A 25,460-nucleotide genomic window follows, 5' to 3' on the forward strand; every position below is an offset into this window, starting at 1 on the left:
GTCGGGGGTTGAACGAGAGACACCCTGCCAGATGCCAGTGCGTGGGGACAAGCTGCCTGTGGAACTGGGTTTTAGCTTGAAGTGGCTTTTTGCCTGAGTGGAGATGGCTTTCCCGGGTCCAGCTGGGGCTGGATGGGGGGCTCCTTGGCCGAGCAGTTCAGAGGGTCAGGAGAGACCAGGGTTCCAGTGGGGCCTCCTGGGAAGAGTCAAAGCTGCCTCCACGTCCGCTGGTCCGTCTCCTCCCTCTGGAGCAGACGCGAGGGGCCGTTGGCCTGAGGCTGGATGGGGGGCCTCGGTGGGGGGGACAGATGTAGTCACTCACGCACCTGTGACTTGAGACGGTTTCCCCAACTGCTTAGCAAGGGGATAAGGACTGTCTTCTTTATTTAGTTAATTTCAGACAGATCTTTGTCCTAACCTGGGGATTACGTATCCCACCCACTCCCACCGCCTGGGGTCTCACTGGCTCTCGGCCGCTCCTGCCCAGTCCCATCCCGGTGACACCTGGGGCCTGGCCTCCCTCGGTCTTGAGATGCCAAGAGATGCCCCGTCAAGACCGCTTTCCCCGTGAGTTTCCGGCTCTTCCCTGGCTTTCCTGTTCCGAGACGGCTGCTGCCTAAAGCAGGGGCTCTGGGGTCCTCTGGGGGTAACTCGTGGAATCCCCAGCCCAACTGTGGGCCACGTAGAAGGGCCGTGCAGCCTCCTTCCAGCGTCTGCTGCCTCTTCCCCACTCCTTCCCTGGGACCCCATCAGCTTCCCGGGGTGTGTGGACCCCAGGAAGGGGGGTGGTATTTGCTCACCTCCCCCCCTCCAATTCCAGATGCACCATCCGTGCTCCCTGCCAGGGCCGGGAGGAGGGAGGATCTGGTAGGGGGTGGCCGCTTTGGAGAGGAAGCCGTCCCTCTGGAGTGCTGGATGTGGCCGCCACGGCCAAGAGCCCTGTGCCTCAGTCAGAGGCGTCCTATGAGGCGTCCCCCGAGCCCTTGGAGCAGAAAACTCTGAACGCGTTGAATAAACAAGTGCTCACAGTCAGGGGTGATGGCAAACGCATCGGAACGGGTGGAAGATCTTAAAGTGCTCTGCAGACTTCCTTTAACATCCAAGCTTAATGTCCCCGAGAGCCGTAAGTGCTGGGGATCGTGCTGTTCGCCAGCAGTGGGGCATTTTGCTTTGGGTTTGCGGAGGGAGAACAGTGAACGCTGTCACTCACACACCGCGTCCCGGGGGAGGCGGAGGGCAGGAGAGGAGGGGGCCCTGCGCACGCAGGAGCAGGGCGGGCGGGACTCAGTGTCCCCGGGAGGAAGCCTCCTCAGGGCTGGGAGGGGCCGGGACAGGCGGTGCAGGAAGAGCCTTGCCCTGTGGGGCCTGGACCGGGGGTCCCGAGCACGAGCGAGGTAGGAAGGCAGCCCGTGTCCGCCCCGGTTGGCTGGGCCATCGGGGGCTCCCTCCTCCTGGAGGGTATTGGTCATCTTGGGAGCTCGCCCCGCCTGTGGCTGGTTAGTATGGCCGCTGCGCCTTCTCACAGCAGGGGCAGCGCCCGTCCCACCATCGAGCTGTCCCTCCTCCGGGGTACAGCGTGCCGCGAGGGACCCCACCCCGAGGGCCAGGCTGGCTCTAGACCCCGGGGCCTGGCCTCTCAGGGCCTCACAGCCCAGGGGCTCGGGGAGGGGGCAGGGCTGGTCCGCGGTCGTGGAAGCAGCAGGTGCCCGGGGTGGCCCGACCGTGTGCGATTGGTGCTAGGGCAGGGCGGCAAAGGCGGCCGCGCCCGGCAGCGAGCGGAGGCCCGTTTCTGAGGGGCCGTGAGTTGCACTTGGACACGTGTCCTTCCCACAGGACACCCGCCCCCAGCACAGTCCAGCCAGGTGTCTGTGCCACGGGTGTGCCCTGCCTCAGGTTCCACACGGGAGGAGGGTGGAGTCTGGGGACCGGACCAGCCCTCCCAGGCCTGGGGGTGGTCCCTAAAGCTGGCAGCAGCCTGGGAGCACCGCCCTGGTGGTGCCCCACCCCCCTTCCTCGGGCAGCGGGCAGCGCTGCTGAGCTCAGGGCCCCAGACCCGCCTGGAACTCGGGCGCGCTCCGCTTGGGGAACTTCGGTGCCCCAGCCGTGAGCTCCCCAACCAGGCAGGCCTTTCAGATCTGAAGGTGGGGGGTTCTTGGCTGTGACTTACCGTGGCCCGTGAGGTGCTGGGACGTCCTCAGCTTGGGGTGGTGGTGGGGGGCGGTCCCTGCCATTCTCGAGGGAGGAGGGGACAGGCTCACATGCGGGGGAGATCCCTGGCCGGGACCCTCAGCCCCGCCCGTGTGACTGTCCCCTGCTCCGTGTCAGGGTTCCCTCAGGCCCAGGCAGGTGAGGGGCTTGATGGGGTCCCCAGGGGGAGGCCCTGCGGCGGTCCCCCCGGCAAGGACAGAGACCTGAGCACCCACGTGTCCTTCCTGGCCACTGGCTCGTCCCCTAATGATCCTCTGGGTGTGTCCCCCCTCAGTTTCCTAGAGCCCGCAAGATGGGAAGAGGCCCGGCGTGTTCTTCCTGGACAGTAGGGCCTCTTGCTTGACAGTAAAGAGACAGTAAGTGGGTCCCACTGTCCTCCGGCTGGGGAGAGCTCGGCTAGGGTTCCGTTCGGTAGGTTTGCACCGTCAGGGTGGGAGTGTCACGCTTCCTTAGAGAACAGAGCCGGTTATCAGAAAGCGTGTCTTCCACGAGGAGGACAGCCTCGTCGCCCTTTCTGTAGATCAGCAGAAGCAGCAGGGCCGCGTGCAGCCCCGACCTGCCTCGCCGCTCGCCCCTGGGGCCCTGGGTCACCCCCCCCCCACGTCTCTCCCGCCAGGTGTGTCCCTGCCCCCGGCACGTCCCCTCCTCTGCGTCTCCCCACCCCTGCCACGGCTTCCCACGTCTCTCCCTGCTCGGGCTCCCCCCACCCCAGCCACGTGGCTTGCCCCCCACGCCTCTCCCCCGCCCCCCCCCCACGTCTCTTCCCCACCTCGAGCCTCTTCCCTCCCACACTGTCTCTCCACCTCCTCTCCCTGCACCTCCGCGTTCCCCCCCCAGCCTCCACCCAGACGCTTCTGCCACCTCCACGGGCGACCTTTCATAGCCATCCAAGCCCCGCGTCTGTAGGGGAGAAACGGTTTTGTCTGCAGAGCAGAGAACGTCTATTATGTGCTTTCCTCAGCCAGATAACTATTCATGAGGCGCAGGCAGGAGGGGGCCCTCGGGAGCAGTTGGGGCTCCTGCAGGGGGGGCGGCGGCACAGGGAGGGGGAGGAGTCCCACGGGCCCTCGGAGTGCTCAGGCCTCGGGCCATCCCTGCAGCCAGGGCAGGGCTGTGGCCTGCAGATGGGGAGCAGTGGGGAGGAGAAGGGAGGAGAGGGGAGGGGGCCTGGCCTGGAGCCTCCACTGCTCCCAGAGGCCGTGGGGTGTTGCGGGGGCGGGGGGGGGGGGGGCGCGAGTCGGCAGTTTGGCTCCGTCCCAGCGGTTGGGGCTGGCTGTCTGCAGGATGGGACGCCCATGCTTGCCGGCTTCCTGGGTCGGCACAGGTCAAGGGTGACGTGAAATACCCTCCCCTTGGGAGCCTCACCTCTTTCAAGGTCACGTAGACGGGTTTCTGCTGCAAGAGGTGAAACGGGGCCCTGTTGCAAACCAGAACGCAGGTGCTTCACCTTGGTGGCTGCTTTCTTGGAGAGGGAGGGAACCCTGGCCCCCGGTGTATCCTTATTTTCCCCGGGGCCGGTTCAGGGAGACCCAGACCGTAGGTACCCCCGGCCTCACGAGTATCCTCAGCAGGGTGACCAGCTCCTCCCGGGTTCCCCAGGAGGCCCTCGGGCCTAGGCAGACCAGGCAGCCTCTGCCGTCACTGCTTATGTGACATCTTGCCCCTGGGGACCTGGGACATGCAGACGAGGGCCTGAGCTTGTGTGCCCATTCTCCATTGGGGCAGGCAAGGCCCGGGGGTTCCAGGGCTCACTGTGCTGTGGGCTCCGTGCTCCGGTGGGCCACCAGGCTGGTTATGTCCTTGAGGGCAGGGGTCCCCGATGCCTCGTCCTGAGCACGGCAGGCCTCACGGGGGTCACGACCTACAGAGTTCCCTGTGGCTTCCATGACTGTGACCTCAGACTCACACGTACGTTCTGGCACCGGGAGGGCAGCAGCTGGCCCGGGTCGCACGGGGCTGAAACAAGGCAGAGCTGGCCCCTGCCCGGGTCTCCGGGGGAGAGTGTGTTTGTTCCTTGCCTCTCCCCGTTTCTGGAGGCACCGCATCCTTGGCTTGGGGCCCCTCCTCCATCATCAAAGCCAGCGGGCCAGGGTGTCTTTGACCCTTCTTCCGCGGGTCCCTCTGCCTCCGGCCACAGCTGGGAAAGATCCTGGGCTTCTAAGGATCCCCGTTAGTACGCTGGGCCCATCCAAACCTTCTCCTGTCCTACGGTCGTTAACTCCTCCGCAGCCTCCCGCCACGTCAGGCTCCACATTCGCAGGACGCGGGCATCTTTGGGGACTGTGATTCCACCAGACGTTTGCTCATCCATTCAGTTTTCTCTGATGTGCTGGCCCCCAGTTAAAACACCACTGAAGACACCCCTGGCCTGCCTCCTGCCCTGCCCTGCCACCTGCCGGAGATCCCCCAGCACCGGCCCTCGGGGGTGGCCCTCCAGGCCCAGCAGGCTCTCCAGTTCTGCTCAAGCAACCACTTTTCACGGTTTGGGGTTTGAGGTTTCGCTTTAAAACAAATTCCACAGGACGGTATGCTTTAAGTGTAGAAATCTACAAAACCTGGGTACCGCCTTGTGCCCGTCCCGCTCCTTGATGACATTTGGAGCAGTCCCCCCCACCCCCCCGCCTTTGCAGGAGTCCGAACCACAATGTGGCTCTTCTCTGGGGGGCTCGCAGGAGGGTGTGTGGCTGCTGGCCTCGGCACCGACCTGTCTTTTCCTCTTTCCCCGCAGAAGACGGAAGGGGCAAGCTGCGGCCAGCCAAGGCCAAGAGCGACAGGAAGAAAAAGACCTATGGTCCCCTGCACCCCCACCACGCCCTCTTGCCCCAGCTGCCGCCGCCCCCACCCGCCCAGTTCCCCGCCGAGGAGGCACCCAGGCTGCCACCCCTGCTGGAGTCCCCAGCGCTGGCCCCGGGCCCCGCACCAGCCGAGGAGAACCCCCCCCCACCGCCTCTCAACGTCGTGCCCCCCGAGGCACCTGGCGAGGAGCCAGAGGTGAAGCCACGCCCCATCATCCCCATGCTGTATGTGGTGCCGCGGCCCAGCACGCTGTGTGACAAGGGCCGCGTGTCCTGCCAGCAGGCCTTTGAGCACTTTGCCCAGAGGGGCCCCACCTGGAAGGAACAGGCGGCCCCCATGGAGCTGACGGGTCCCGAGGAGGATAGCAGAGCCGGCGAGGTGCAGGTAGGGGGGTGTCCGCGGAGGTCCCTGGGGCTCCCACCTGCCCGGTGCTCCCACCACGGCCCTGCTCGCCTGAACCAGCCCCCTCGGTGCATCCCAGAGGAACCACAGTAACTCCGGCCAGCCCTTCCTGGGGCCTTGATCCCACGGCTGGGGACTCCGGCCTGCTGCGGAAGCCAGGCCGTCCCCCCTGCCCTGGGAGGCCGGGCTCTGCTCGGGGTGTCAGAGCCATGCCCTCCCCAGATGCTTCTCATTCTGCATTCCAGGCACCGTCCACATTTTCCAAATTGAAGATGGAAATCAAGAAAAGCAGACGCCACCCCCTGGGCAAGCCACCCACCCGCTCCCCGCTGACCGTGGTCAAGCAGGAGGCCTCGAGTGACGAGGGTGAGCGAGGGCGCCTGTTCCCCCGGTGGCCCGTGTCCTGGCCTCCCTCCGCTGCCTGCCCCGCCACCGACCGAGGTCGGGCCCCCAGACCCCCACCCCTGCACGGAATATTGGACTGAGTAGCCCCCGCTCCTCCTGCGGTGCTCCCCACAGTCCGGCCCGACCACCCCAAGGCCTTGCCGCCACCCCCGTTCGCTGTTTCCCACCTTGGGGTGCGCGCTTTGTGCCGGGGCCAGGGCCTGAAACGCACAACGTGGCCTGGGAGGGGCAGGGAGCAGGTCCTGGGGCTCCAACCACAGCCCACACTTAACGTTTCTATAACTCAGTCTCCCCATCTGTAAACTGAGGGCTGCCGGCCCCGTGGGGTGTTCTGCCGGGAAGGCGCACGTAGCCAGTGCCTACGGAACGTGCCCGTGGTGCTGAGCCCGTGGCGGGTGCTGGGAATGCCGAGGCTGGGTTACTGCTGATGTGGCGCGTTTTGCCTGTGATTTTACCCGCCGCGCACCTGCTCTCGTCAGAGCCGAGCAGGTGCTGTTCCTGGCAGAGGCTCCTTCCCCCAGGCCTGGGGGGGCTGCCCCCGCCCCTGCCCCCGCTCCCGTGGCCCCTGTGCAGCCCCCAGGTGGGCAAGGACCGTGCCTCTCCCTCTCAGGGGCTCAGGGCTCAGGGTCTGCTCGGATGCCTGGTACAGAGTAGGCTTCTAGAACATTTGCAGAGCAGGCCAGCAAGCGAGCACCGCGCCGGCCGCACCCCCCCCACCCCCCGCCGTGTTGGGGGTTGAGAAATGACTCTGCCGTTAGGCGATCACAGGGCTGTGCCCATAGGAGCAGTGCCATGCCAACATCGGGGGGGGGAAGTGCGGGGCAGCTGTCCCCAGAGTCGCACCGTGACCTGTCCTGTGGCCAGGCCACTGTAGGGAGATTGGAACAAACCTGGGGAGCCAAGAGCCAGGGTTGAGGCCTCCGGCAGAAATCCCGCTAAGCCAGGTTTTCATCCTCAGGGTCGGCCTTTCTTTATGTGGAATTTGTGCCCGGTCGTCTGGGCGGCTCCTTCCGTTTCCCCATCTGATCTGAGGGCCGGGGGGAGGAGGGGCTCTGGAAGCACCTGGGACGGCAGGGCCAGGGCCCCCAAGGGCAAGGGAAGCTCACAGGGGGGCCAGACGTGGCCTTACTGTCCGAAAGACTGTAGCGTCACCTTTCCAGAGAGTGCCTCCAAGGCCTCCCCCACCAGCGCCTCTGGCGCTTTCTTCTTGTGAGACCGTCTGGGCCTGGGCTCTTTGGCGACAGAAGGAGGCCAGCAGCTCTCGTCACCGGCGGGGTGCCTGTGCCTGCTTGGGGTCTCCGTGTCCCCAGGCAGCGCAGTCTTGGCCCGTGAGTCAGGCCCAGCCCCCCCACCCCCCGCCCCGGGCCGTAGGAGACCCCCACAAGTGCATCTGGGGGGTCTGCGCTGACCTCCTCCTCACTCTCGTTGAGGCTCGAGGCCCAGGCCCAGGCCTCCAGACTCCTGTCTGCGTTCTCTCCCCACCATCCTTGCTGGCCCAGCTGCTGTGAGGTTTGGGGCCTGGGGAATGAGCACCCGCTTCTCGGGGAGGGCTCCTGTGGAACATCGGGGGGCTCAGCCCGGGTCCCCAGGAAGCGAGGCAGTGGGCCGTGGCGGGGGGGGGGGGGGGGGTTGGGGCGTGGCTGGCTGCTAGCGAGAGCAGCGTGACAGGTGACAGGCGAGGTGGGAGGGACGGCTGTTGGCAGCCTCCGTCTTGGTAGTGACACGGGGTCACCGGAGCGGGGGAGTGACGCCGCTCTTCCTCGGTCCCCCCCGCGTGCCTCTCTCGGCGCGGCTGAGCTTGGGGAGTCCGCGCCAGACCCGCCAAGGCCGCGGAAGTGGGGGCCGGTCCCCCCCGGGGCTCCCCGCAGCGAAGCGCCCGCAGGGTGGGGACGGGTTCCTCTGGGCCTCCAGCCATGCCCAGGTTTCTCTCCGTCCCCTCCCGCCCTCCTGTTTTCCTCTAGAAGCCTTCCCTTTCTCCGGGGAGGAGGACATGAGTGGCCCCGAGGCCTTGAGGTCTTTGCTCTCCCTGCAGTGGAAGAACAAGGCTGCCGGTTTCCAGGCCGAGAGGAAGTTCAACGCGGCGGCCGCCCTGACCGAGCCCTACTGCGCCATCTGCACTCTCTTCTACCCTTACACCCAGGTGAGGGAGCTCGGGGGGGGGGGGGGGGAGACCAAGGGGCCGCTTGCTGTGGGAGCAGTTTGGAGCCCGGCGGGCGGCCCAGGGGGGTGCGGGACAGCCGCCGAGTGCCAGGCAGAAGCCGTTGGCATTTGGGGCCGCGTGAAGCCCTTGGAAGGGCTGAGGGGAGAAGGGGAGAGCCCGGCCTCTGAGCTTTACCAGAGAGTGACTGACCGATGGCGCAAAAACGGGGCGGCCGGTGGAGGGGGCGGGGCCTGGCAGGGGGGCGTGCAGGTGGCCATCGGCAGGTGGCCGGCCTCAGCTGTCCCTCAGGGGCCAGGGGCGGCACGGAGCTGGGCCCTGACCGGTCGGGCCTCTGAGCCGAGAGGCCGAGAGGCAGGACACCCCGTGTCACCCAGCAGGGCTGTGAGGAGCCCCAGGCGGTCTCCACTGAGCCCGACGCTCCTGTCGTACACTCACTCCTGGCTGGGTCCCGCTCTGTCCTGTATTTCCCAGCCATCGGCCACCAGGCCCTGCCCTGTTTGCTGCTTCACCGCTGTTTCTCCCCGTGGCCCCTCCCCCACACCCTGACCTGCCTTCCAGCTCTTTCCTCCCTCGACGGCCCTGGCGGGAGCCCTGCCTGAGGCCCTGGCGCACGTTCTGGAGGCCACTCTAGCCACGGGCGCCCTGGCCGGAAGCTCCACCAGCCTCTGCACGGGGCGCGCACGGCCTTCCTCTGCCGTGACACCTGTCCCCTGCCGTGCGCACAGCTGACCCCCGAGGTCTCCGGCCCCCTGCCTTGCCGGACAGATTTCTGTTCATCCCTGAGTCTGCTCAGCTGCTTCCTCTTTCCTAAGCCCTCCTGCACCTGCTGTCCCCGGGCACCCCGCACCCCAGGCTCACCCGCCCTCGCTCCCACTCTCTGTGTTCATCGGCCCCTGGACTGGGAGTCCCTGGAGGGTGGGACCCGGTCCGAGTTGACTTTGGGTCCCTGGCTCCTGGCCTAGCACCCAGCGCTTCCCTTGAGTCAGCCGGGCTACCCGAGCTCTGGGCCCCGGGCCCAGGGCAGCGCACTTGTCTTAAGGGCCCTGCGGCCCAGCGCTGCCCGGGGCGCTGTTTCTACAGATTCAGTGTTTGCAGAACTTGACATAGACAACTTCGCCAGGCGCGTCCCTCTTAGCGCCGCTGGTTGTCGGGGCGCTGGGAACTCTGCAGTCCAGTAGCTAACGTTCATTGCGCCCACGGTTCCGGTCGGAGCCCTTGTAGATGGGGGCCGGGGCTAGCTTGTCTCACGAGGGTGAGGAAAGCCTGTGCCAGGCACGGTGCCTCCAGCGGGGCCCCTCCCTCCCAGGTCAGGAGCAGTGCAGAGTCCTGCTACTCCTGAGACCGGCTGGGGGCTGCTGGGCCGGGGTGCCACAGACAGGGTGTTCTCGTCACAGTCTGTTCGTGGGACGGGATCTGGGCTACAGCCTTTACGGGACATATGTCAGAAGCAGGGGGAACACCTCACAGAGGTTCAGTCACAGGGCCATGTGGACAGACAGAGCAGGCGTGAAGGGCTGGAGGCCGCTGGTCTTGCGGGTGGGCTAGGCCCCCAAGCGTAAGTGAGCGGAAATCTGAAGGTTCCTGGCGGCAGGAATGGCGCTCGCAAAGGCCCTGGGGCAGGATGGTGTTGGAGGCAGAGTCCGGGGGCTGGCGTGGTCGGAGTAGAGGAGTCGAGGGGCAGCCGGGGTGGGGAGTGAGGGTGGCAGGACGGGGACTCACTGTGTTTGAGGAGGACCTCTTGAGGGCTCTTGCCTCAGGGTTGAGGGCTGGGAGGGGTGGGGGACAGGGCTGCTTCCGGGGGACAGCCCGCGGGGTGTCTGGAGGACGAGGCCACGAGAGGCGCGGGCACGGGGCAGAGTCGGGGAGGGCCATGGCGCCTGGCCCGGTGTGCTGCCCCATGTGGGCTCCCCGCTGAAGGCGGCGACCTATTCCTGCAGTCCCTACAGACCGAGAAGGAGGCTCCCCAGGCCTCTCTCGGGGAGGGTCCCTCGGTGGCTCCCCCTTCCAAAAGTGGCCAGAAGACACGGCCGTTGATCCCCGAGATGTGCTTCACGTCCGGCGGTGAGAACACGGAGCCCCTTCCCGCCAACTCCTACATCGGCGACGATGGGACCAGCCTGCTGATCGCCTGCGCCAAGTGCTGCCTGCAGGTTCACGCCAGTGAGTCGTGGGCCCGGACGGCGGCCCGTGGGAGGGCAGCTGTGGCACCTGTGGCTTGGGTCCCCACCCCCACCCAGTTAGGTGTGCGGAGCCAGCGGGCCCCCTCCCTCTGGGCTGCCGGCTCGGGCCTTCCCACAGGACCTGGCGTCACGGGGCGGCCTCCCCCCTGGCCAGTTCGAACGGTTCCACTGAGGCCTGAGATCTAGAGATGGTCCGGGGGATCTGATCTGTCCCTGCCGTCGGTGACCGGCCCCCCTCCCGAACCCTGAGGGCCCGACTCGGCCCCTTTCTCCAGTGTTAGGGGCAGCAAACGGGAGCCCGAGCTCCCGGCAAGGGAAGGAAGCTTTTCCGGAGCTCTTTCATTTCAGGGCCCGCCCTGCGGAGTCCTTTTTGCCTCCTGCTAGGAGCATAGACCTAGGCTGAGCCCGCCCTCTGGAGGCGCCCGAGTCTAGCTTCCGAGTCTAGCTTCCGAGTCTAGCTTCCGGGACAAGCCTGGGAGGCAGAAGGCCCAGCATAACCCCCCCCCCCCCCCCCCCCCCCCCCCCCCCCCCCCCCCCCCCCCCCCCCCCCCCCCCCCCCCCCCCCCCCCCCCCCCCCCCCCGAGACCAGGCACTGGAGGGAGGTGGGGCCCCCTCTTCCTCCAGGAGGAACACTTTGCTGTCCCTCAGAGCCTCTGTGGGGACACAGCAGAGACTACAGGTCCGTGGCCTGGTGGCTGAGGTCCCCTGGTACTGCCGGATGGCGACCCCGGGGGTAGGGCAGAAGAGCCCTCGCTCTGGGGCGTGACCTGTTGACTCCACCCCCCCCTGCCCCCGCCCCTGCTGTCTGCCCGGTTCTAAACCAGGGCCAAGGTCCTAAGCGAACCATCTGGGTAACCCAGAGCCTCCCAACTTCTGCTTCCTGAGTAGTGATTTTGCCTGAACACAGGGCCCGGCCTGTCCCGCTCTGCCGTCCGGACTCCGTTATCCACGAGGCCCACTTTGCGTTGCGTACAACTGCTTGGTCACTTTTCAGGCTTCCCAGCCTCCCCTGGCCTGCGGAGCCTGGGCCTTTTAGACAGCGAGGGCCGCTCTCGGCTGAGCAGCCCCAGCAGGGGGCCCCGCTCTCCTTCCCCCTACTTGTTTCAAACAAGCCATTTCTAGACCGTCCCGCTGTGCGCAGTGGCCTGGATTCAGGAGGGAGGGTGGGGAGAGCAATTGCCCTAAATGCCGCTGCCGAATTCCAGAAGGCCCCATCAGCTGCGGCGTGCTGCCCTGGCGACAGATGCCGCCCGGCTCAGCGGTCCCCCCACCCTCGCTTGTTTGCAGGTTGCTACGGCATCCGCCCCGAGCTGGTCAACGAGGGCTGGACGTGTTCCCGGTGCACGGCCCACGCCTGGACTGCGGTAACTCACCCCCGCGGCTGGGTGATGCTCTGAAAGCCGCGAGGCCTGTGGGACCCGGCCCGGCCTGATCCCCAGGGTGACCTTGGGCGGCCTAGCCAGTTGGAAACGTCAGGACTGCGGGCAGGGGTGGGACCGGCCCCAGGGCGGGGAGGTGGTGGCCCTGCCCCCTCACCACCTCACCACCGGGCTGTCTGGTTCCCGCAGGAGTGCTGCCTTTGTAACCTCCGGGGCGGAGCCCTACAGATGACCACCGACCGCAGGTGGGTGGCGAGGGGCTCCCCCTGGGGGTGGGGGGCCAGGAGGACCGAGCGCGCCCAGACTGCCCCTGAAGATCCCGTAAGCCCCAACCGGCCGGCGGCCACGTGGGGCGCAGGGGTGGGCGGTGGTCGTGCCAGCAGGGGCGGATCGCCTGTGCGCCCTGACCCCAGCCTCCCCGCAACCAGGTGGATCCACGTGATCTGTGCCATCGCGGTCCCCGAAGTGCGCTTCCTGAACGTGATGGAGCGCCACCCTGTGGACATCAGCGCCATCCCCGAGCAGCGGTGGAAACTGGTACGTCCCCTGGGGTCCTGGCCCTGTGGGCGCAGACGCCCCATTGCAGCTTGGCCAAACCTGTTTGCTCCTAAAGGCGCAGCAGGCCCCTGGCTTGCGGTCTGTGTGCAGAGACGCGGTCTCTGCACAATCTAGCGGCCCTGTGCTTGCCGTCCTGCACAAGGGGGCGCCGCACAGCCTACCCCCCCCCCCCCTCCGATTCCTTCCCTCGGGCTCTGCGCTCCTGACAGACTGTCCAGTGCACGGTCTGGCGGTGCGGACGGCTCCCTTGTCCTGCAGGACTGAGCTTCACGCACTGAACGTACACGCCCCTCCTCCCCTACCCCGGCCACCACCGCTCTGCTGTCTGCCTGTCAGAGTTTGCGAGTGGGGTCACGCAGGACGTGTCCTGTGTCCGCTTTCTGTCACTGAGCACAGTGTTCTCCGGGTCTGTCTGTGTGGCTGCACATGGCAGGATTTGCCTCTCTCTGTGGCTACGTCACATCCCCGCAGTCCATCCTCCATTAATGGGCACCTGGGCTGTTTCTGGGTCACGGCCATGGCCCTGAACACGGGGGTGCAGATACCCCTCTGAAATCATGTGTTCATTGCCTTTGGGTAAATATCCCTGTAGTGGAATTTACGGCATCGTATGGTGGCTCTATTTTTTTTTTTTTAATGTTTTAAGTAATCTCTACACCCAGCGTGGGGCTCAAACACAACAACCCCACACAGGGAGTCAGATGCTCTACTGACTGAGCCGGCCAGGCACCCCTGGCGGTTCTATTTTTAATGAAAAAAAAAATTTTTTTATTTTTTATTTTTTTTTATTTTCTTTTTTTATTTTTTTTTCAACGTTTATTTATTTTTGGGACAGAGAGAGACAGAGCATGAACGGGGGAGGGGCAGAGAGAGAGGGAGACACAGAATCGGAAACAGGCTCCAGGCTCTGAGCCATCAGCCCAGAGCCCGACGCGGGGCTCGAACTCACGGACCGTGAGATCGTGACCTGGCTGAAGTCGGACACTTAACCGACTGCGCCACCCAGGCGCCCCAATGTTTACTTATTTTTGAGAGAGTGTGTGGGAGGGGCAGAGACAGACTCTGAAGCGGGTTCCACGCTCCGAGCTGTCGGCACAGAGCCCGAGGCGGGGCTCGAACTCACGAACCGTGAGATCCTGACCTGAGCCGAAGTCGGACGCTTAAGACACTGAGCCGCCCAGCATCCCCTACTTTTAATTTTTTGAGGAGCCTCCATACTGTTTTCCACGGCAGCTGCCCCAGTTTGCGTTCCCACCAGCAGCGCACGAGGGCTCCCTTCGCCTGCGCGCCTACACTTACCCGTTCGGGAGGAGCCGTTGTAACAGGCGTGAGCTGGGATCTCGTGGTTTTGATTTGCGTCTCCCTGACGACGAGTGATGTGGAGCGCCTTTGCACGTACCTGTTGGCCAGCCGGACGTCCGCTTTGGAAAAATACCCATTCGGGTCCTTTGCTCATTTTCGAATCGGATTGCTTTTTTGCTATCGAGCTGCAGGAATCCCGTAACCAGGCCCCTCTTGACGCGCGTCACGCTTTCCCTGCAAGGAGCGTGCCATCGCCATCCGCCGCTGTCCTCCAGGGGACTGTGGCCTCGAGGGGCTCACACCTCCTCTGCGCACCGACGAGGACGGTCGCCCCTGGGGGAGCCTGCGGGGCAGCGGACGGAGCGGGACGATGAGCAGGCCACCGGCCAGCCCTGTGACTAGACAGGTCGCTGACCTCTCTGTACCTCAGCTTTCCCCTCCGTCGGCTGGGCCGCCCGTGGCCTCCTGTGTGGTGAGCGTTCACGGGGCCTGCCTGTGCGTAAGCTCCCGCCGTCAGGCTCGTCGTGGCCGTGAGTTCGCGGGCGGCTTCGCCGGGGACCCGTGTTGCCCACCCCCGGGCTGCAGGGGGGCAGAAGGCAGAGGAAGCGGGCTCTGGGCCTGTCGGGGGGTCCTGTGGGGCCACCCGGCCGGGTTGACGGGGCAGCAGGAGGGAGCAGCCCGTGTGGGAGGGCGGGGGCCTTGGTTACGGAGCCAGCACTGCCCCCACCCGAGTCCCGACAGGTGATTAGGAAAGGGCCGGGTGGCCGCAGGGGGCTCCTCTGGGACGGCGGGCGTAAAAGGCTTCATTATTCAGGGACGTGACGGTGCCGCGCTTGGCGCCCGTGATAGATCCTCCCTCCCAGACGCTTTATGGATCATCTGACATTTCCAGCTTGCAGCCTCTTCATTACCAGTACTTGTAACGATGAATTAAAAATCCTTCTACATGAGGCTCGCTTGTACTGCCTAATGGAGCCTCGTGAGGAAGCCGGAAGTTAACTCCTGCTTGTCCAGCCACCCGCCCGCCTTCCCAGGGCCACGTGCTGGCCGCGGGCTCGGGAATGGTCACTCCTGGTCATCTGGCCTCTGGCCCCGGGCACTGGGGCTGCCCTGGCTCGTGGGGGCAGGCCCCATGCCTACGGGGGCCTGAGCCCAGACCACCTCCCGGGCTAGCCAGGTTTGCGCCCATGCTCACCCCCGTCACCAGGCTGGGATGGGACCTGGAGGGACTTCGCCGTCCGGTGGAGACTCCAAGCGAGTCAGCTTGTGATCAGCTATGGGGGTGGTACAGGCGTGGCTGGTGGGGGGCAGGCGGTTTGAGCCGGCTCTGCCCTCTCGCGTCACCCCTGCTTTGAGGGGAGGCGCTGACGTCTGGCGGTGCTGGAGGGAGGGTGGGCCTTTGCCAGAGCAGGTTGACGGGTGGGCGTGAGGGGCAGGTTGAGCACAGAGGACTTGGTACGGGGCGATGGGGGGCGTCTGCAGGCAAGAGCAGCCTCCACGGCCAGCGTCACGCCCATCGGTGACCCGGCTGCCCCAGACCACCGCTCTGCACGATGTCCGCCCTCCCTGCACCCCCTCCGTACAGCCTCCACCCAGGGAGACCCAGACGCCCAGCACCGGAGGCTCCGACAAATAGTGCGGTGGGGGCCTGGCCTGCATTCTCTGCGACGCGGGAGCTCAGGATGGGGGCCCCGCCACCCACGGGCTGAAATGGGTTGTGCTGTGCCAGCCCAGCTGGTGGGTCTTCCTGGGCCTCCGCCGGCGGTTGGGGGCCTGGCTCCCTGCGCCTTCCACCCCTGCGGAGGAGGCCCAGTCCTGGAGGGTTAACGCGCCCCCGCCTGTGGTTGTGCGCCCGGCCCCCGCGGGCTGGCGGGATTAGGTATTGACAGTTTAATAATGAGATCTCATTGCCATCGATCGGCGGTGGGCGCGCTCCTGCTGTGCCCGGTGCTGCGCGGCTTATCTGGCCTTTGAACGCGGTTTACGGAGCGATAAAGGCCCACTTAGTAAGTGTAGGAAATGCTCACAGTGGCCGCCCTCGGGGCGGGGAGGGGGCAGGGCCGGCCTGCGGGGCGGACCCTCCTGGGGAGGAGCCTCTGGGTGGAGGAGGGGGTGGCTCCACAGTGCCTTATATTCAAAATTAAGGTAAAATTCCCCATTTTAAAGTACAGTTGAGTGACTTTTAGTACGTTCACGGATTGGGGCAATCATCACCATGATCTGGTTCCAGAACATTCCACCTCCCCAGAAAGAAACCCGTCCCCATCAGCTGTCAACCCACCCAGCCCCCGGCCCCCACGAGCCCCCTTCCCGTCCGTGGATGAGAGCCTGTTGTGGACGTTCACTCGCGTGGCCTTATATCCCGCGTGGCCTCTCGTGTCTGCTTCCCTCCCTGCGCGTCATGTGTTCAGGGTCCGTCCGCGGGGCGGCGGGGGTGGGCGCCTCGCTCCTGCTCCGGCCGAGGGACGTGCCCGTGCGTGGCTGTTCAGTGCCTGTCCCGGGCAGCTGTGCAGAGACAGTGGGTGGAGGAGAATCCACAAGTGCTTCTGGAGGAAGCCACTGGCTGGGTCTGGGGGGCTCTCCACCACGGTCAAGACCCCTGGCCATGCAGAGTTCTGTGGGCTTTTCCCACAGTGCTTCCCCCAACAAACGCCAGCCCCCGGGGGCTGCTGAGTTCCTGCCCTGGGGCGGGGGGGGGGGGGGTCCCTCCCGGGAGACAGCCCCGGGGGTCCCGGAAAGGGCCTCCTAGCCCCATGTCCTCGGCCTGTGTCCCCCCAGAAATGCGTCTACTGCCGGAAGCGGATGAAGAAGGTGTCAGGAGCCTGCATCCAGTGCTCCTGTGAGCACTGTTCCACCTCCTTCCACGTGACCTGCGCCCACGCCGCCGGGGTCCTCATGGAGCCTGACGACTGGCCCTACGTTGTGTCCATCACCTGCTTCAAGCACAAGTCAGGGGGCCACACCGTGAGTGCCCCGCCCGCCCCCCCCGCCCCCCCCCCGACCGGCCGCCTGCGCGCTGACGCGGCCCTGTCCCCGCCGCCCCCAGGTCCAGTTCCTGAGGGCCGTGTCCTTGGGCCAGATGGTCATCACCAAGAACCGCAACGGGCTCTATTACCGCTGCCGGGTCATCGGCACCAGCACGCAGACCTTCTACGAAGTCAACTTTGACGATGGGTCCTACAGCGACAACCTGTACCCAGAGAGCATTACCGTGAGCGGGGCTGTCCTCGGGAAGCCCGGGGAGGGGGGAGGGCGTGGGGGGGGGGAAGCCGGCTCGGCCCCTGCGGTGCTCCCCTGGCCCCACCACCGCAGGAGGGCTCCCCGGGTGTCGCGACCGGCGCGACAATCACCGAGGTCAGGGTCCTGAGGGTAGGGGAATGCAAGAAAAAAGAGAGAAGAGAAAGTTTGGGAACAGGAGGGTCCCCTGGGCTGATGGCCCAAGTGACGGCTTTATTGTCGCTGTACACAATCTTTTATAGTATAAGACTCTTATGGATCAGGTCATTCTAAGAATAAACAGGTTTCACGTGATCACTGCCAGCCAAAACATTTAGTTCTGTATACCTTGTGAACTTTCTGAACAGGTCACAAGACCTTGTTGATAGATTGCTAGCAAAACACAGTTCCCATGTCTGTGTCTATCTGACTCGGGGTAGAAAAAGGGAGGTACCATTACTGCCAACGCCTGCAGACCACGGGCTTCAGGAATTAACTCTCTCAGCCTTGACAAGGCTTTCGTGTGCCCTTGAAAGTGGGGGAATGGGAGGGGGAACCACCGGGTTGGCGTGAGTCAACAGGGAACGTTGCTCGACCCGGTCTCAGCCTGGCGCCGGGGCCCGGCCCCCCACGCCCGGGTTGTGCAGACGCTGAGCGGGAAGCAGTCAGTTCTAGAGTCGCCTGTGCTCACGCACTCGCTGGGAGAGTTCAGGCCCGGAACGCCACTCCCCTCCTGTGCACACACTCGAGGGCCAGGGCAGATGACAGTGGGAGGGGTGGGAGGCGCTGAAGCCCCACTTGCCGCCCCCTTCCTCCCTTGCAGAGTAGGGACTGTGTCCGGCTGGGACCCCCACCCGAGGGCGAGTTTGTTGAGCTTCGGTGGGCGGATGGCAACATGTACAAGGCCAGGTTCATTTCCTCCGTGACGAGCCACGTCTATCAGGTGAGCCGGCCCCTGCTTCGCCGGGGCAGGGACGGAGCCACGGATGGGCCGTGGCCAGCTCCCGCTGGGGACATAAACGCTCAGGGCTTCTTAGGCCTTTAAGCGGGGAGGGGTCTCCACTTGTCTGGTATTTTCCCCCCAAGTTGTTTTTCTTACTCCGCGTGTGGTACACCATACAGACATAAAATTTACTGTTTTAAGCATTTTTGAGCATACAGTTCCACGCCCCGCATTTTTTTTTAATCGCGGTGGTTGTGGGTTTCTTTCCGTGATTGTGGAAGGGAAGTTATTCAGCAGCTTGAAATCTTAGAAGAAAATCACCCATGTGCCAGCCACCAAAGTCGACGGCCGCTCGTCCTTGGCTGTTCCGCCAGCACCTGGATCTCTCCGTGGCACACCCCTCACCCCTCCCTCTCTGGGTGCTCCTACTTGATGAGTGGGGGCGGGGAGGCCGCCAGGGCAGGGCTGGCCAGCGGGGCCGCCGCTGAGAACCGGCTCCCTTTGCAGGTGGAGTTCGAGGACGGGTCCCAGCTGATGGTGAAGCGCGGGGACATCTTCACCCTGGACGAGGAGCTCCCCAAGAGGGTCCGGTCGCGGCTGGTAAGTGGCAGAACAGGGTGGGGACGCGGCCCCCGGAAGCCGTTAGTGGTCCTTGTGGAAGCAGCCTGTCCAAATGGCCTTGACCTCCCCCTCGTCCTTCGTCGCTGGGCTGGAACAGCCCAGCCAGGAGGAGGCGAATCTTGGGGGGGGGGGGGGGGAGGGCATTGTGCTCGGTGCGCAGGCCGCAGGCCGCCTGAACACAAAACCTGAGCTCAGAGCTTCTCCAAAGCTCATCCCTTTTCAAAGGGAACAATGAGTCCCAGAGGCGAGGGATGGTGACGGGGCTTTTTCTCCTGGGCCCTTTGCATTTGTGTTTCTCCTGTCTTTAACGCAAAGGCAAGGTTTTGACGAGCAGGGGCCTGTGGCCATTGGTGAATGAGCTCAAAGTAAGAGCTGGCGTGGGTTGCAAGGCCGACCTGACCCCAGGATCCCTCCGGGAAGCACAGGGGGCCCAGACGGAGCCCGGCCACCCAGCCACCCTCTGGGAGGACAGCCCAGGCTCTGGGCGCCCGCTCCCCGGGGCCCGTGACTAGGGGGGCCTGGATGGCTCGCACACGGGATCGGGGGCTCACGCAGAGGCAGGAACCCTGGGCAGCCATCCCTGGCGACCGGTGTCACTCCCAGAAGGTCACCGGTTGAGGGACCGTGCCTGGAGGCCGCGGGCATGTGCTTCAGCCGGGTGCCCGCGCGGAGCCCCCCGGGGGGCTGCTGTGACGAGGCATCTTGGGATTTTCAACCACAGACGTCGTCTGTCACGGTCCTGAGGCCAACGTGTGGGCTCAGATTTGGTGGCTGGGGACAGTGGCCTCCGGGTCACAGACGCCTCCCTTCTGGTGGCAGGAGGGAGAGGGAGAGCTCCCGTGGGCCTCTTTGTTTAAGGGCCCCGATCCCATTCACACGGCCTCCTCCCCGATACCGTCACCGTAGGGGTCAGGCTCCCACAGGCGGATTTGGGGGCACCCCGCTGCCACGCTAACCCCCGTGCCGTCTGGTCTCCCGCAGTCGCTCAGCACGGGGGCACCTCAGGAGAACACCTTCTCGGGAGAGGAGGTGAAGGCCGCCAAGCGCCCGCGAGTGGGCACCCCACGCGCCCCCGAGGACTCAGGACGGAACCCGGACTACCTAGCGTTCATGGAGAGCCTCTTGCGGGCGCAGTGCCGGCCCGGGGCCCCCTTCTAGGACAGCCGGCCGCCCGGCGACCCCTCGGCCCAGCAAGGCAGGCGGCGGCCGGCCCTGGCGTTTGCTTGCTGTGAATTCCTGTCCTCGCCTCCCCGGCCCCCGAGAGGCTACCTCTGCGCGGCCGCCCCCGCTCTGCGGCGACAGGAGCCAGCAGGACGCCGGCACGCGGCCCCCGGACTCAGGGAGCAGGGCCACGCGGGCTCTGGGGGGGCCGGCCGGGGACTCGCGCCACCCCCACGACTCAGATTCGTAAACCATGTAAGCTCTTCTCGAAAAGGTGCTACTGCTTTGCCTGCCTCCTGAGCAGCCTTGGAGGTTGTGACTTCTGTACATACGTGACCTTTGTGAGGCTCTTTCTAGAAATACCTGTTGTTTAAAAAAACACGAGGAAAAAAAGGAAAACAAAGAAAAGGAAAAAAAATCCCCAAAGTTGTTTTCTAGATTTGTGGCTTTAAACACGAAACTAAACAAAACACAAACGTTCTTTTTTTTCCAGAACCAAGATACGCTGAGGGAGATAAAAGCATCTCGGGTTTTTTGTTGGCTTGTTGGTCTGTTGGTCATTGTTTTAAAACCTCGCTTGTCTGCGCACCAGCGGCAGGGAGGTGCCCCGCATGCGGGGAGGCCCGGTGGCACCCGGGAGGCCAGGCAGGGTGCCGGTGACAGGGTGACAGGCGTCGGCCCGTCCCTCCTCTCTCCGGGACTTGGCGAAGGTCTGGGCGGCCGGCCCCGCCTGCTCCCTCTGGGGGCGACCACCAGCTGCAGGGGTCGCAGGGCCCCTTTCCGGTCCACGCGCGCCTTCACGAAATAAACACGCTCTCTCCTGGTTTGTTCCCTCTCCTGCTTCTTCCCCTCGTGACTGCACTGCCGGCCGGCCGGGGGCCTCCGCTGTTTGCAAAAGGCTCCGTGTCCCCAGAGCGTCCCCCTCCCGGCCGTGTGCGTGGCCGGGCGTCTGTTCGCCGACAAGCGTGGGGGACATCCGTGGCTGTCTGGGGAGGGAGGATGTGAAACCAGCCAGCTCTCCTCCCCGCCCCCCCCCACCCCGTGGCCCAAGTCCGGGGGTTCGCCGTGGCCCCAGGCCCTGGCCGCTGCCCCACCGGCGCAGGGGTGCCTGCCTTGGACCCCGAGGGGCCAATGGCATCCGCGTCTTGCTTGGGAGACGTGGGTCTGTGCGTCTGGGGGACGCTGATGTCAGCGCGGAGGAACCGGGATTTCCGAGGCGTGCTTGTGAGGGGCTTTGGGCCCCCGCCCACCTGCCCCCCGGGCAGCCTCGGCCACCGCGGCGGCCCCTGCCGTCCTGCCCAGGGATTGTCGGCAGAATCTGCTCGTGTAAAAAAAAAAAAAAAAAAAAAAAAAAAATTAAAAAGAGTGTTCTGCTGGTTGCCCGGCCAGAAAGAACTATATAAGGAGAACAGAAGAGATGTAAATGAGCCGAGAACCTTACGTTTCGTTGGTGGGGGCGGGGGGCAGGTGCCCTGGAGGGGGCGGGGGCGGGAGGTGCCGCGGGGAGCCCGCCGGATGTGGGGGTCCCCCTCTGCATGCGGCAGCCCCGCGGGGCGCCGGCACTGTGTTCATATGTAGTTTGAAAATGCTATTTATATTGTAAAGGGAACAGGAGGAAGGGGGCTGGCCCTCGGGCGGAGGGGTGGGCCAGACCCAGGCAGGGCCTCTCTGGGTCTGGGTCTGGGTCCGGGGCGACGTGCAGACAGGCCGCGGCTCGGCGAAGGGGAAACGCACATTTCCCCGCCAACGTATACCCGTGTCTGTGTACAAAAACGAAAAGCAAAGCCACCCGCCCTGATTTTGCTCCCACCCAAGACTAAGGATGCGCTGTATTTTTGCCTAATTTCCCCTGCCTCTAGGTTCATAATGAATTAAAGGCTCGTGAGCACTGCGAAACAGAGCTCCCTGGCGTGGCGGTGTCTTCATTTCGGGGTGGGGGGCGGGCCCCCAGCAGGGGCGGGGGGGGGGGCGGCCTGGCCCCTCGCTCCCGCTCCGGGCTTCTTGATGGAGGGTGGTTCTTCCGGGCCGACGTCTGGCCACGGCTTGCGTCCCCCCACACCCCTTCCTAGAGTCTGTCGGGCTCCACTCACAGGCAGGCCGGTGGCAGCGGTGGCTGAGGCAGCAGGTCCCCCCCCCCCCCGCCCGAAGGACAACTCTGGGGGCGCCTGGGTGGCTCAGTCAGGGTCGATCTCAGCTCAGGTCATGATCTCACAGTTCATGAGACCGAGCCCCGCACTGGGCTCTGGAGCCTGCTTCGGATTCTGTCTCCCTCTCTCTCTGCCCTCGTCCCACTCACGCACGCTCTCAAAAATAAATAAACTTAAAGGTTTAAAAAAAAAAAATTCTGTCTTTGACCCCTTGTTTGTCTGGGGCCAGTGGCCACCTTCTCCCACTGCCCTCGTGACCACGACCCAGTTCCAGTGACGTCTGAGCCGAGGAGGGTGCCACACTGTGGGGTCTCCCAGGCCTGGCATGAGGCTGGGCCCCCAGGCTTTGTGAATGTGCCACAAATCCAACAGGTCCTGCGGGGGGGGGGGGGGCACCAAGGCAGCAGGTCGCACCCCCGCCTTGGTGGAGCCAACAGGACTGGGCGAGGCAGCCAGTAAGTATGGCTCATCCGGTGAGGTAAAGGAGCAGGGGAAAGGGTGTTACGTTCGCACGGGGAGTCTTGAAGGAGGATAGAGTGCCAGAGGGCATGGTCCGTGCAAAGGCCCGGGGGCAGGACCTGACCTGGCATATCGGAGGAGCGGTGAGGGGGCCTGTGTGGCTGGGGCAGAGTGAGCGAGGTGGGGTGGGGCGGGACGGGAGGACAGGGAGGGGACGGGGCAGGTCGTGCACAGCCTTGTGGGCCTCCGGAGGACCTGGGCTTTGACCCCAGGGAGGCGGGACCCTAGAGGGCTGTGGGCAGAGGCGGCGGGACCTGACTCTGGTGCTCATGGGCGCCCTCTGGTGGCCGCTCTGTGGAGGCGGGGCTGCGGGGGTGGATGAGGCCAGGAGCCTGGGGACCGGGGCTGACGGGACTCGCTGAGCATCTGGAAAGGTGGTTTGGCCACAGGCTGGGGTGAGGCAGGCCAGGGGCAGGGAGAGCAGCTTGGACTTACGGGAAGCTGGACACACGGGCCTGGGAGCGGGGAGGGGGGCCCTTGGGAGAGACCGGCGTGCAGGTGACATGTTTACGGGACACTCGAGACGGGGACCTGGGACTAGAACCCCCCCCCCCCAGGAGCTGGTGCAGGACTGGGGACGAACCGCCAGCGACGTGGGGGACCCCAAACGGGGTGCTCGGTTTTTCCTCCCCGGCAAAGGGCGTCCTCGCGAGGTGGTGGCGTCCTGGACAGCGAGTTCCTTTGATAAAATCACCTGCCACCGCCACCTTCACCCCACTTCTCGGATCCTCCTTTTCGGGGAACCCCTGCCCCCAGCCAGGACTCCGTTTCCCCACCTGTTCCAGGGGCCTCTGAGCCTCCCCAGGGCCTGACAGCCACTGTCTGTCCTCAGCCCCGAGGAGGGGGCCGCGGACCCAGGCGGTCTGGCTGCAGAGGCCCCGCCGTTTGCACCCCTCAGGTGAGCGGCCGTGCCCAGCCGGTGGGGGTGCCTGGTGCCCGGGCCCCGGGTGCTGGGCCGGGCCCTGGAGAGAAGCCCGAGGAGAAGGGAAAGACAGTTGCTGGTTCTCTGGAGTTGAGGGCTCAGGAACGGGGTGGGGGGGGGGCACCAATACAGAGGGTCGGCTGGTGGCCACAGAGACCTCTCAGAGCAGATGTCTGGGAGGTGACGTTTCAGGGATCTGAGCCCTCTTGGGGCACCTGGGTGGCTCGGTTGGTTGAGCATCCGACTTCCGCTCAGGTCATGATCTCACGTCTGTGGGTTCAAGCCCTGCATAGGGCTCTGTGCCGACAGCCTGCTTCCAATTCTGCATCTCCCTCTCTCTGTGCCCTCCCCCGCTCCGGGTCTGTCTCTCAAAAAAATTAAAAAGAAAAAAAAAAGGATCTGAGCCCTCAAGGGACAGCCTATCTGAAAGACTGGGGACAGGTGCCCGGCGTGTGAGTATATAGTCCTGGGACCGGCCTCAGCCACCCATGGCCCTCGAGCCCAATCTGGCCTTCCGCTTGTTTTTGTCTTTTGTAAATAAAGTTTGATTGGCACACGGCCACGCCCATTCAGCTTTTGCCCTCCAGGGGCCGAACCCACCCTGCCTGCAAAGACAGACGCGCTCGGTATCGGGCCCCTTACGGAGAGCAACGCGCTCACCCCAGACCTCGGGTGAGCGGGAGGCCGCAGTCCCCACGCCCCCGCTGTACCTGCATGTCCCCTGGTTCTCCCGTGGGGCCAGCCCTCGGGCCCCAGGCCCGTCTTGTCTCTCAAAGGCTCCCAGTTAGGCCGCCTGCACCGTTCGCACCCCACCCCCTCCGGAAGTGGAAAGAGAGACTTTGACCGAAGGCCCATCCGCTCAGTGCGTCAGTCAGGCGTCTGGCCCTTGGCTTCCGCTCCGGCCATGATCTCACGGTTTGTGGGTTTCAAGCCCCGCGCCAGGCTTCTGTGCTGACGACGTGGAACCTGCTCGGGAAGTCTCCCTCTCCCTCTCATCCTGCCCTTGCCCCCGCGCGCGCGTGCGCGCTCTCTCTCAAGATAATCTTTAAAAAATTGGGGCGCCTGGGTGGCGCAGTCGGTTAAGCGTCCGACTTCAGCCAGGTCATGATCTCGCGGTCCGGGAGTTCGAGCCCCGCGTCGGGCTCTGGGCTGATGGCTCGGAGCCTGGAGCCTGTTTCCGATTCTGTGTCTCCCTCTCTCTCTGCCCCTCCCCCGTTCATGTTCTGTCTCTCTCTCTGTCCCAAAAATAAATAAACGTTGAAAAAAAAATTAAAAAAAATAATAAAAATAAAAAAAAATAATAAAGAAACACAGCACCCAAGGTGTGCATGGGATGTAGCGTATTTGAAAGTAATTTCTGTGGCACCGGCCCGTCTCAGTGGCCCCTACTGGCCCCTGGACACTTTGGCTCTGTTGTCCCCAAATCGCATCGGCCTGTGACCGTCAGCCTGGGCTTCAGGGCCCACCTGCATAACCCACGATGCTGTCCTCGTCTCCAGACCCTTAACCACATCTGCGAGGACACTTTTTCCAAATGAGGTCAGAGGCACCGGAAAGTGGGGCGTGGGCATGCATCTGGGGGGCCCCGGTCAAGCCGTTCCAGCGTCCTTCCCCCCCCCCCCAGACCGAGTGACCCCTGCCTGGTCTCATGACTGTCCCCTAGTTGACTGTGGGCCCCATGCGTGTAAGGACAGGGTCTTGGTCCCCTTTGCAGCCACCATGCTGGCCCCAGGGCCTGGCGGCCGGATCCTTGAGTCCCGGTGTGGGTGGATGGGCGACCTCGGGGGGTCGGGGGCTGGTTCCCTACAGGGGCCGTGGGGAAAGGGTCTCAAGAGCCGAGGGAAGGGAGAGACTAGCCGGGTGAGGGGCGACCTCTCTGGGCACGCCCTTCAGAAGAGCTGTGACTCTCCTGTCACCGTCCAATGTCACACAGGTGGTAGCTGATGAAAAGGATCACGCAGGATGTGGTGGGAATCCCCAAGTGGAAAAACCACAGGAAGCCAGCTGGGCTACAAATGGGGCTTTGAAACGAGTGTTTTGACTGGATACGGCGAGGCCCAAACCAAAATTACCTCGTGACACTAGGACACTCTAGTTAGAAAAAGCCGTGTCCCCACGGCCTAGCCATCCTGGAGCTATTTTGTGTAAATACGGAGGGTTGAACACATGCGTAAATTAAAAAAAAATTTTTTTGTTTGTTTTTGAGAGAGAGAGAGAGAGAGCGAGCACAAGCAGGGGAGGGGCAGAAAGGAGGAGAGAGGGAATCTCAAGCAGGCTCCGCGCCATCAGCACAGACCCCAACGCAAGGCTCGAACTCACGAACCGTGAGATCATGACCTGAGCCAAAATCAAGAGTTGGATGCCCAACTGACGGAGCCACCCAGGCGCCCCAGGCTTTGGGCTTCTACCCCAGGGAGGTGGGAGCCCTGGAGGGCTGTGGGCGGGACCTGACTCAGGTGCTCACGGGCACCCTCTGGTGGCCGCTGCGGGGAGGACGGACTGTTGGGGCGGGGGCGGGAGCCTGGGACCAGGGAGGCGGG

General features: G+C 64.6%; 1 protein-coding gene across 10 annotated transcripts in view; it reads left to right on the forward strand.

The window, feature by feature from the left end:
* Positions 1–21,232, forward strand: part of KDM4B (lysine demethylase 4B) — a 133,942-nt gene extending 112,710 nt beyond the window's left edge. For 4 of the 10 annotated variants that reach the window (XM_043586269.1, XM_043586265.1, XM_043586266.1 and 1 more), the window contains 12 exons: positions 4,937–5,388; positions 5,652–5,772; positions 7,773–7,951; positions 9,910–10,132; positions 11,440–11,516; positions 11,721–11,776; positions 11,960–12,068; positions 16,170–16,355; positions 16,438–16,602; positions 17,431–17,550; positions 18,058–18,150; positions 19,153–21,232. In XM_043586269.1, coding sequence (XP_043442204.1) covers positions 4,937–5,388; positions 5,652–5,772; positions 7,773–7,951; positions 9,910–10,132; positions 11,440–11,516; positions 11,721–11,776; positions 11,960–12,068; positions 16,170–16,355; positions 16,438–16,602; positions 17,431–17,550; positions 18,058–18,150; positions 19,153–19,329 — 1,958 coding nt within the window. In that variant the 3' untranslated portion in view covers positions 19,330–21,232. Of the gene's footprint in view, positions 1–4,936; positions 5,389–5,651; positions 5,773–7,772; positions 7,952–9,909; positions 10,133–11,439; positions 11,517–11,720; positions 11,777–11,959; positions 12,069–16,169; positions 16,356–16,437; positions 16,603–17,430; positions 17,551–18,057; positions 18,151–19,152 lie in introns of those variants that run through there. The other 6 variants (XM_043586272.1, XM_043586267.1, XM_043586273.1 and 3 more) reach the window with 3 other exon arrangements.
* Positions 21,233–25,460: the final 4,228 nt, after the last annotated feature.

The sequence above is a fragment of the Prionailurus bengalensis genome, chromosome A2 (assembly GCF_016509475.1).
Source record: "Prionailurus bengalensis isolate Pbe53 chromosome A2, Fcat_Pben_1.1_paternal_pri, whole genome shotgun sequence".
NCBI classification, from domain to species: domain Eukaryota; kingdom Metazoa; phylum Chordata; class Mammalia; order Carnivora; family Felidae; genus Prionailurus; species Prionailurus bengalensis.